We start from the raw sequence: 12,307 nt of genomic DNA, 5'->3' as shown, positions 1-12,307 counted from the left end.
AATACTTTCCAATAAATTTAACAAAAGAAGTTCAAAATTATACACTGAGAACTACAAAATATTGTTTTTTAAAAAAACTGAAGAAGCCCTAAATAAATGGAAAGACATCCCAGGTCCATGGATCAAAAGGCTTAATATTGCTAAATGGCACTAATACCCAAATTACTTCATAAATTCAATGTGATCCCTATCAAATCCCAGCTAGCTTTTCTGCAGAAATTGACAAACTAATTCTAAGATTAATATAGAAATGCAAGGGACCCAGAATAACCAAGTCTATTTTGTAAAAAAAGAACAAACTTAGAGGACTCCCACTTCTCAATTTCAAAACTTACTACAAAACTACAGTAATCAAGACAGTGTGGTACTAGCATTAGAGATAAACATACAGATGAATGGAATAGAATTCAGAGTCCAGAAATAAATCTATACATCTACCATCAAGTGAATGTCAACAAGGGTGCTTAGACAATTAAATGGGGAAAATACAGTCTTTACAACAAGCGATGCTGGGACAACTGATGGCCAAATTCAAAAGTATGAAGTTGGACAGCTTCTTCACACCATACACAAAAATTAGCTCAAAACTGATCATAGACCTTAATATAAAAACCAAACCTATAAAATGCTTAGAAGAAAATACTTGAGAAAATCTTCATGACCTTGAGTTACATAAGGCCTTAGGTAAAACCCCACATGCATAATCAACACAAGAAAAAAATAAATAGATTGGATTTCAACAAAATTATAATTTTTATATCTCAAAGGATACTATCAAAAAATTGAAAAGAAAACACTTAGCACAGGAGAAAAGTTTTGCAAATCATGTATTACATACAGGACTTATATCTAGAACATACAAATATCTCTTATAACAACAATAAAAAGACACAACCTAACAAAAATGTGCAAAAGGTCTAGAGACATTTTTTGCAAAGATAATATAGAAATATTCAATAAGTACATGAAAAGATGCTCAACATCATTAGTTAGAAGAGAAGTGCAAACCAAAACCATAATGAGAAATCAGTTCATACTAAAATAGCCATAATCAAAAAGATAGACAGGGACTTCTCTCATAGCGCAGTGGTTAAGAATCCACCTGCCAATGCAGGGGACACGGGTTCAAGTTCTGGTCTAGGAGGATCCCACATGCCACGGAGCAACTAAGCCTGTGTGCCACAACTACTGAGCCTGCGCTCTAGAGCCTGCAAGCCACAACTACGGAGCCCACAAGCCACAACTACGGAGCCCAAGTGCCACAACTACTGAAGCTTGCGCGCCTAGAGCTTGTGCTCCACAACAAAAAGAAGCCACTGCAATGAGAAGCCTGCACACCACAATGAAGAGTAGCCCCCGCTCGCTGCAACTAAAGCCCACGTGCAGCAACGAAGACCCAATGCAGCCAAAAATAAAATAAAATTTATATTAAAAAAAAAGATAGACAATAAGTATTGGTGAAGATGTAAAGAAACAGAACTCTCATAAACTGCTGGTGGGAAGGTATAATGGTATAGCCACTCTGGAAAACAGCAACCTTAATTTATATAAATTCTAAAGGTATTTTCAAGTAAAATGTTAAATATAGAACAAATACTCAAAGTTTAAAAAATTACAGATACTGGTGCTTCTCTGGTGGCGCAGTGGTTGAGAATCTGCCTGCCAATGCAGGGGACACGGGTTCAAGCCCTGGTCTGGGAAGATCCCACATGCCACAGAGCAACTAGGCCCGTGAGCCACAACTACTGAGCCTGCATGTCTGGAGCCTGTGCTCCGCAACAAGAGAGGCCGTGACAGTGAGAGGCCCGCGCACCGCGATGAAGAGTGGCCCCCACTTGCCGCAACTAGAGAAAGCCCTCGCACAGAAACGAAGACCCAACACAGCCATAAATTAATTAATTTTTAAAAATTACAGATACTTAAAAAAAATTCTTTAAATATATTTGAGAAATTTCTAAGGTAAACATTGGCAGAAATAAAATAATCAGTTAAAAATAAACTTTTAATACAAAATAAACTTTAGTTTGGGCTGGACAAAATCTTCAATGTCTGCCAGCTCTCTGAAATACTGAAAGGAACACTGAACAGTAAATAAAAGTTCTTCATCCAAGAATTTATCAGTAATAAATTCATTCATGCAGAATACAATATTATAGGGGAAAAAGAGTTATTTAATTCAGATTTATATAAATACACTATTAGGGACTTCCCTGGTGGCGCAGTGGTTAAGAATCCGCCTGCCAATGCAGGGGACACGGGTTTGATCCCTGATCCGGGAAGATCTCACATGCCGTGGAGCAACTAAGCCCGTGTGCCACAACTACTGAGCCCGCGTGCCACAACTACTGAAGCCCGTGCGCCTAGAGTTCGTGCTCCGTAACAAGAGAAGCCACTGCAATGAGAAGCCCACACACCACAACAAAGAGTAGCCCCTGCTCGTTGCAATTAGGGAAAGCCCACACGCAGCAACGAAGACCCAATGCGGCCAAAAAAACACACAAAAAACAAAAAACCCAAATAAATAAAAATATAAATACACTATTATATCAAAATATATTATTGGAGGGTGCCTTTTTTTCCACTATACCTAGTAAAGTCATAGGTCAAACTTTAAAAAATCTTAACATAGAAGATCCATGGTATAAAAGGGAGTGGAGTAGCAGAAACAGAGCTTGGGGCAAAAACTGAGGTTGAAAGTAAATACAGAGTTAAAGCAGAATTACTGTAGATGGCAGCACTGAATGTGAAACAGGTATTTTAAAAGACAAAGAAAGTGAGACATCAGTGAAAGAAGCTACAGAAAAGAATGGGAAGGCTGAGTTACAAATTCATGTGGTGGAAAGTAGCACATTAAGGACCAATGTGGAGAAGAAAGAAAACAAGATGCAGCTAGAAGAATTAATTTAGTAGACAGCTATAACAGCTCTTCCCACAGCATTTGGAGAAGGAGTTCCAGGTACCGTTGTTCCTTTACCACTGTCTGTCATCATTCTCCCTCACTGCTGTATTCTGGGATGCTGTATGCTGGGCTATCTAGGTGAAAGCTGAAAAACAGAGTCTGGAGTCAGGGACATGAGGCCTTAGCACTACAGGGATTAAAAATCCATCTTTGTGAGCTAGTATATCATCACTCTAGCCTGCAAGATAACTAGAAAGTTCTTCTCAAAACACAGGTCCGTTTTTCAAAACTGATATTCCCAAAATGTTCTACTTTCTCAGGTCTTAAGACTGTCACACTTAGAAGCCTGTGTTAGTCACAAACTCAGATTCAACCACAAACTAACTCAGAATGCCACATGTGCTAAGCACGTTAGTTAAAATGCAGAGACCAAAATGTTTTCAAGCAAATACTAGAAAGACTAAGTTTTAATAGAATAAAAGTATTCATATTTTTCCAAAGTTGCAATAAAATTAAATCAAATAAAGGGAGATAAAATCCAGCAGCAAAATCATTTCTGCAAAAGGAATTTTAGTATTTTAGTCACTGGTTTCATTAAAAATTCTTTTTCATTAGGCTCTATCAGTAGACAATAGCTAGGTAAGTAAAATTTCACTCTTCTAACAATTTTTCCAATTATCAAAAGTATTCATTTCACCCCATATGATACAGTGTACACAAAAGTAAAAAGAACAACTTAGATATAATAGAGAAACACTTCAAAAGTTCAACAGCAGGGATCATGTCATCTACATACCCCAAGTAGGCACCAATACATAATAAGTGTTCAAGAAGTATTTGTAGCGTAACTGAAGACTCTTCATGTTATGTTACACACACACACACACACACACACACACACACACACAGAGAATAATAACATACCTTTTCATATCTATACCACCGTTAAGTTTTTTAAATTACATTTTTAAGGAAGATAACTAAACATTATCAATGAAAAGTGACGCATTCTCGTCTTTTTCATTATCTTCTCCTTATAACAGTAAAATTCAGAAAGGAAGAAAAAATAAATCTAAAAAATGATTCATTGAGGAATTTCAGGTTTAAAGAACACTGGCAGGCCCCTCATTCTAAATCCCCCCCTCATACTCCTATAAAACCAATAAAGTGAATAAATAAAACAACACAGGACCCACATCTTCAGCATTTCTAAGAAACAGAGAATTAGATTGGCATCTGATTTCAAAAACAAGCAAACAAAAAAAAAACTTGCAAAGTAAGACAACAACAGAGCAACACATTTGACAAACTTAAGGAAAGAAAGTGCAAACAAAAAGTATTATACTGGGCTTCCTTAGTGGCGCAGTAGTTAAGAATCTGCCTGCCAATGCAGGGGACACAGGTTTGAGCCCTGGTCCGGGAATATCCCACATGCCACAGAACAACTAAGCCCATGCGCCACAACTACTGAGCCTGTGCTCTAGAGCCCATGAGCCACAACTACCGAAGCCCATGCACCTAGAGCCTGTGCTCCGCAACAAGAGAAGCCACCGCAATGAGAAGCCCATGCACCGCAATGAAGAGTAGCCCCGCTTGCCACAACTAGAGAAAGCCCACGTGCAGCAACGAAGACCCAACGTAGCCAAAAAATAAAATAAAAAATAAATTAAAAAAAAATCATTGGATTATTAAAAATATATATATTTACTGAGCTAAGCTATCCTTCAAGTATCAAGGACATAGGAAACAACTGTGACTGTGTAAAAACTCAGAATTACAGGCATATCTCAGAGATATTACAGGTTCAGTTCCAGACTACAATAAAATAACATGACAATAAAGCAAGTCATACACATTTTTTGGTTTCCCAGTGCATATAAAGATTATGTTACACTATACTTTAGTCTAGGTGTGCAATAACATTATGTCTAAAAAAAAAGATGTACATACCTTAATTTAAAAGTGGCTATCATCAAAGAGAACACAAATAACAAATGTTGGAAAGGATGTGGAGAAAAGGGTACCCTGTACATTGTTGCTGGGAATGTAAATTGGTGCAGCCACTGTGGAAAACAGTTTGGAAGTTCCTCAAAAAACTAAAACTAGGGCTTCCCTGGTGGCACAGTGGTTACGAATCCACCTGCCAATACAGGGGACATGGGTTTGAGCCCTGGTCTGGGAAGATCCCACATGTCACAGAGCAACTAAGCCCGTGAGCCACAACTACTGAGCCTGCCCTCTAGAGTCTGCAAGCCACAACTACTGAACCTGCATGCCACAACTACTGAAGCCCATGCACCACAACCACTAAAGCCTGCATACCTAGAGCCTGTGCTCCGCAACAAGAGAAGCCACTGCAATGAGAAGGCTGCGCAACACAACGAAGAGTAGCCCCTGCTCACTGCAACTAAAGAAAGCCCATGCTCAGCAACAAAGACCCAACAGAGCCAAAAATAAATAAATTAATTAATTAATTAAAAAACAAAACAAAACAAAACCTAAAACTAGAACTACCATATGGCCCAGGATTCCACTCTTGGGTATACACCCAAAACAAAAACACTAATTTGAAAAGATAAATGCACCCCAATGTTCATAGCAGTATTATTTACAATTGACAAGATATGGAAGCAACCTAAGTGTCCATCAACAGAAGAATGGATAAAGAAGATGTGACAGATAGATAGATATAGATACACACTGTGGAGTACTACTCAGTCATAAAAAAGAACAAAATTTTGCCATTTGCAACAACATGGATGGACTTGGAGAGTACTATGCTAAGTAAAATAAGAAAGAGAAAGACAAATACTGTATGATATCACTTTTATATGGAATATAAAAAATAAAACAAACTAGTGAATATAGCAAAAAACAGACTCACAGATATAGAGAACTAGAGTACCAGTGGGGAGAGGGAAAGAAGGAGGGGCAAAGATAGGGTAAGGGGATTAAGAGATACAAACTATTAATATTATGTATAAAATAAGCTACAAGGATATATTGTACAACACAGGGAATGTAGCAAATATTTTATAATGACCACAAATGGAGTATAACCTTCAAAAATTGTGAATCGCTATATTGTAACCTATAATTTATATAATATTGTACATACACTATACTTCAATAAAAATTAAAAATAAATTTTAAAAATTAAAAAATACTTTAATGCTAAAAAATCATAGTCATGATCTGAACCTTCAGCAAGCCATAATGTTTTTGCTGGTGGAGGGTCCTGCCTCCGTGTTGACGGCTGCTATCTGATGGGGTGGTGGCTGCTGAGGGCTGGGGTGGCCGCGGCAGTTTCTTAAAAGAAGACGACAATGAAGTTTGCCGCATCGACTGACTCTTCCTTTCAGGAACAATTTCTCTGTAACATGCAATGCTGATAGCATTTTACTCACAGTAGAACTCCTTTCACACCTGGAGTCAATCCTCTCAAACCCTGACATTGCGCTATCAACTAAGTTGATGTAACACTCTAAATCACTTGTTGTCATTTGAGCAATCTTCACCAGGAGCAGATCCCATCTCACAAAACCTCTTTCTTTGATCATCCATAAGAAGTAACTCCTCATCAATTAAAGTTTAGTCATGAGGTTTCAGCAATTCTTTCACATCTTCAGGCACCAGTTCTAATTCTAGTTCTCTTGCTATTTCCATCACAGCTGCAGTTACTTCCTTTACTGAAGTCTGGAACCCTTAAAAGTCCCCCATAAGGATTAGAATCAATTTCTTCCAAACTCCTATTAATATTGATATTATATCTCTTCCCACGAATCACAAGTGGTCTTAATGGCATCTAGAGTGGTGAATTCCTTCTAGAGGTCTTCAATTTACTTTGCACAAATCCATCAGAGGAATCATTATCTATGGCAGCTATAGCCTTATGAAACGCATTTCTTAAATAATAAGACTTGAAAGTTGAAATGACTCCCTGACCCATGGGCTGCAGAATGGATGTTGTGTTAGCAGGCATGAATACAACATTAATCTCACTGTACATCTCCATCAGAGCTCTTGGGTGATCAGGTATATTGTGAATGAGCAGTAATATTTTGAAAGGAATCTTTGTTCCTGAGCAGTAGGTCTCAACTGTGGGCTTAAAATACTTAGCAAACCATGTTGTAAACAGATGTGCTGTTATCCAGGCTTTGTTGTTCCATTTATAGAGCACTGGTAAATGAGCATTGGCTTCAATTTCAAGTCAACAGCTGCATTAGTCCCTAACAAGAAAGACCCTATCCTTTGAAGCTTTGAAGCCTTGAAGCCAGGCATTTTACTCCTCTCTAGCTATGAAAGTCCTAGATGGCATCTTCTTCAAGTATAAGGCTGTTTCGTCTATAATGGAAATCTGTCGTTTACTGTAGCTACCTTCATTAATTATCTTAGTTAGACCTTCTGCATAACTTACTGCAGCTTCTACATCAGCACTTGCTGCTTCACCTTGTACTTTTCTCTTCTTTTTAATAAGTATTTATTTACTTACTTACTTACTTACTTATGGCTGTGTTGGGTCTCCATTGTTGCGTGTGGGCTTTCTCTAGTTGCGGCAAGTGGGGGCTACTCTTCGTTGCAGTGCGCGGGCTTCTCTTGTTGCGGAGGCTTATCTTGTTGCGGAGCACAGGCTCTAGGCACGTGGGCTTCAGTAGTTGTGGCTCATGGGCTCTAGAGCGCAGGCTCAGTAGTTGTGGCTCACAGGCTTAGTTGCTCTGCGGCATGTGGGATCTTCCCGGACCAGGGATCAAACCCATGTCCCCTGCACTGGCAGGCGGATTCTTAACCACTGTGCCACAAGGGAAGTCCCTCACCTTGTACTTTTATGTTATGGAGATGGCTTCTTTCCTTCAACCTCACGAACCAACCTTTGCTAACTTCAAACTTTTCTTCTGCAGCTTCCTTAACTCTCAGCCTTCATAGAACTGAATAGAGTTTGGGCCATGCTATGGATTAGGCTTTGGCTTAAGGGAGTGTTACAGCTGATTTGATCTTCTATCCAGACCACTGAAACTTTCTCCATATCAGCAATAAGGCTGTTTCACTTTCTTATCATGTGTGTGTTCACTAGAGTAGCAGTTTTAGTTTCCTTCAAGAACTTATCCTTTGTATTCACAACTTGGCTACATATTTGGCACAAGAGGCCTAGATTGCAGCCTGTCTTGGCTTTTGACATATCTTCCTCACTAAGCTTAATCATTTCTAGCTTTTGATTTAAAGTGAGAGATGTGCAACTCCTTCCTTTCACTGAACACTTAGTGGCCACTGTTGGGTTATTAAATGGCCTAATGTCAATATTATTGTGTCTCAGGGAATAGGGAGGCCCAAGGAGGATAGAGACAGAGGGAACAGCTGGCCCGTGGAGCAATCAGAACACACATAATACTTATCAATTAAGTTTGCTGTCTTATATGGGTGCAGTCATGGCACCTCAAAATAATTACAACAGTAACGTCAAAGATCACTGATCACAGATCACCAGAACAAATATAATAATGGAAAATTCTGAAATATTGAGAGAATTACCAAAATGCGACACAAGAGACACAAAGTCAGCAAATGCTGTTGGAAAATGGTGCCAACAGACTTGTATGAAACACAGTTGCCACAAACCTTCAATCTGTAAAACACACAGTATCTGCAAAGCACAATAAAGCAAAAAGCACTACGGAATAAGGCACACATGTACTGTACACATAAAATCTTCTTGAGAAATATACAAGACCAGAGGCCAGCAAACTATGGCCCATGGACCAAATCCAGTCTAACATCTGTTTTCATAAATAAAATTTTATTAAAACACACCATGCTCATTCATTTATGTATTAGCTGTGACTGCTTTCGTGCTGCAATGGCAGTTGTGTAGCTGCAGGAAGAGGCATCTAGCTCACAAAGTCTAAAATATTTTCTCCCTGATCCTTTACAGAAAAACTTTGCCAACTACATACTAGACTAGAGAATAAGCTTCAATCAGCTTAAAAGAAGGCTGGAAAATTTTGGCAAAAGGACTAAGGGCAAGCTTTTCATATAATTGTAGGGCTAAGAGTAAAACAAGGGTGAAATCAATTTCCATTAAGAAAATACAGGTTGCAATCCTGATACCAAAGTAGACTTCAAGCTAAAAACCATTAAACAAGATAAAGAAGGACAGTTCATAAGGTTAAGGCCACATGCTGGTTTTGGAATAGAACAGGGGAATACACACCACACTTTAAAGATGTTGTTAGGTGTGACATCACCAAAGTGGTGGAGTAGGGAATTACAAAACTCCAAACCTCTACAAAAGCAACAAACTGGCAAAAACTGCCAGATTCTACTTTTTCAGAACTCTGGAATCTAATCAAAAACTTAAAACAATCAGAGGAACACTTAAAGAAGAAGCTGCAGAATTTTGGTGAAAGAGCACTTTTAACTTACCCACTTACCATCCTCCACTCTGCAGTTCAGCAGTGGCAGTGAAGATAACAGCCTACTTTTCTGCTGCAGTCTGCTAGTACCAGAGGGAGCAATATGGACCTTATTCTCAAAAGTTTGTGATTATGTGTTTCGATCTGTCTCATGGCTCCCTGACGGTTTGGCTCAAGGGCTTGCCTTTGTTCTGCTTGTCTCAGAGCTTCCCCAGGAAGCTCCTGGGTGGCATTTGTTCAAAGTATTTAAAGGCAATGTGCTAGCTGCAGTTTCAAGGGGTAAGGGATAACACCTGGGGATAAGGGATTATAGTCAGGGCAACCATCAGACAGACCAGAAAAACCTGGGAAGGAAGAGGCTAGTAAAGGAGATAATTGAGAGGAAAGGGGCTTTTTAAAATTTCCACATATTTTAGGAAATCTAAGAAGTGTTATACTGTTAGCACAGCTAATAAGTCTCAGTGTCATTTACTAACTTCTGTGGGTCTTGAGTTCCCCATTTGTCAAATGGGGAGGATATAACAATATTATAAAAATTTATATGAAGGAAGAAAATAGTTGATTGAAAATTCTTTAGTAAATAAATAAGCAAATCTGAGGTATTATTATTACTACTATCAGCATGCATAAGCAGTTTTCTTATTTACCTGATGATGTTGGATGTTTCTTATGTTGCACGAAAAATTTTGGTAGAGCAGAAACTTATCAACATCTTTTTCATTTACTTTTTTTGAGGATACCTTTGCCAGAGATGACTGGATACAAATATATCTATTTTGGCACCTGTTCAGATACACAAATATTCAAACATTAAGTAGTTATTAACATGTGCTTTAGTAAAGAAACACGTTATATAGAAAGAAGATTAACAAAAAACTAAATGAGATTTACCACGAGATTTTTTTTTAATGATGCTCAACTAGAAAAATGTTATTGACCCATCAAAAGGGGACTCCTCGCCTATTCATGCTAGCATAGGTGTTCCAGATCTATTTATATTTCAACCCAATCCTCCCATAAAATGCCTAAATGAGTTCAGATACTATCTGCAGTTATGCAAGAGACTAATAACTCTGGCCTAGATATCATCCTTTTCTAACCACTGAGTTAGAGAGTCAGAACCAATTAAAACCTAAAAAGAAGGAAACAAGATGATGTGTCAGGACAGCTTCCAATGACAATTTATGAAATTGAACCAAATTTCAGCAGCACAATTACTTGTAAAAACACATTTAAAAACCTGCACAATTCTCCTACTTCAACTCATTCCTGTGAGGGCCACTGAGGAAAAAGAAAAATTCTCTCCCTTACATTAACAAAAACCCTGACAAGCTACAGTAGTCAACCGGTTCATTTTCACCTTTACTCTCCTCTGCACAGCTCGCACAGCTAGAGATCTGGAGAGAGAGGAAGAGTAGACCTCTGCCAAACCCTGTCCTCTGAAACACAGAAGGAAAGGAAGGACAGAGTGCCTAAAAATAAGGTTTTTAAAATAATATCTTTTTATAATGAGGCATAAAATCCATAAGCCCAAGTAGGGTCTAGGTCAAAGGGTTTTACTCTCTTATAAATTGGGACTATGATACTATGGATAAGCTGCTCTCTCCACCCGCTAAAATTCATTTTGAGGTCAGCACTTTTATCCATACCTGATATTAAACATTCTCAAGTTAACCCAACCACTGGTAAACATTATAAAATTAAGTGCATACAACTCAATACGTTTAAAAAGCAATGCCACCCATTCTAAATGGTTATGAATCTCTCTGTAGCATATATTGCAAAATGCAGTGGTTTTTAAACTGTGTTCCTCAGAGGCCTCTGCTAAGATGCTTCAGGGTAAGGAGGATGAACAGGCAGAGTTCCAGGCTCCCTGCCCAGAATTCAATTAAAGCAACTTTACTTTTATGTTTTATGTATTCGGGTTCTGTTGTTTGAGCAGAGAGCTGTGCTACTAAAAAACAATTTTAATTTTTAAAAGTCTGAACATAAAGTTTTTAATGAACACTGCAGTTAGCACTAACCATGCGAGCCTTAACATCATGAGTCCACAAAGCAGAAAACTCTGAGAGTTACTCACAATTTCCGAATGAAGTCAAGCGTGTCTTTGTCTTTAGCAATCATGTCTGCTAGAATATGCTGCACTCCTGTTTCAATATCCTGGAGTGCTGAAAGCCCTGTAGGAGAAGGGTAAGAGGGAAAACAAAAGCAAGAACTACAGATTGGTTTTTAAATCTATAATTAAATCACAATAAATTTATTCCAGTCAAAATAAAACCCTAAGTTGACAAACTTAAGACAGAAAAGTATCCTCTGTGGTGACCTAAATGGGAAAGAAATCCAAAAAAGAGGGGCTATATGTATACATGTAGCTGATTCACTTTGCTGTACAGTGGAAACTAACACAACATTGTAAAGCAACTGTACTCCAATAAAAATTTAAAAAACAAACAAACAAAAAGACAGAAAAGTATCATAGTAGTGACTAGCTTCCCTCAGCAACAAAATCAAGTCTCCAAAAACAATAATACAGGACCTTAACATACCATATAACCTAGTGGTGAAAAATGCAGCTCTGGAGCCAGCTGCCTGGTCTAATCCTGGCTCTACCATCTACCAAATGTATGACCCTGGGCAAGTTACTTGTTCTCTCTGTGCCTCAGTTTCCTATAAAAATGGAATAATAATAGTATCTACTTCATGAAGTATTTACAAAGATTAAGCATTATAGGATTAAGCATTATAGGTTATAGGAAATATATATTAATAGAGTCATATCCCAAGGTATACTATTTCATTCCAGTTACAAAAATTCTCCTTTGCAAAGAATTTTATTAATATTCCTATTTTGGCTTATGAGACAGTTATTCACATTTTCAATGACCTATTTGAATTTCTCAAACCTCAAATGAGCACAAAACAAGAGCCATTATGTGGTTGTTCATCTTCACAGCTGAATTGTCTACCAATGGCACATTAAGTTCTCTCCAAGTGCTTTCAG

At 38.1% G+C, this 12,307-nt stretch overlaps 1 protein-coding gene across 1 annotated transcript in view; it reads right to left on the bottom strand.

Moving 5' to 3' along the window:
* The window catches only part of SRBD1 (S1 RNA binding domain 1), a 222,481-nt gene that overhangs the window by 185,324 nt on the left and 24,850 nt on the right, over positions 1 to 12,307 (bottom strand). Inside the window, exons 7-8 of the mRNA XM_065891116.1 lie at positions 11,387 to 11,483; positions 9,954 to 10,089 (exon numbers count right to left, since the gene is read on the bottom strand). Coding sequence (XP_065747188.1) covers positions 9,954 to 10,089; positions 11,387 to 11,483 — 233 coding nt within the window. The remainder of the gene's footprint in view (positions 1 to 9,953; positions 10,090 to 11,386; positions 11,484 to 12,307) is intronic.

The sequence above is a fragment of the Phocoena phocoena genome, chromosome 14 (assembly GCF_963924675.1).
Source record: "Phocoena phocoena chromosome 14, mPhoPho1.1, whole genome shotgun sequence".
In the NCBI taxonomy this organism is placed as follows: domain Eukaryota; kingdom Metazoa; phylum Chordata; class Mammalia; order Artiodactyla; family Phocoenidae; genus Phocoena; species Phocoena phocoena.
This window is presented reverse-complemented; position numbering and strand designations above follow the sequence as displayed.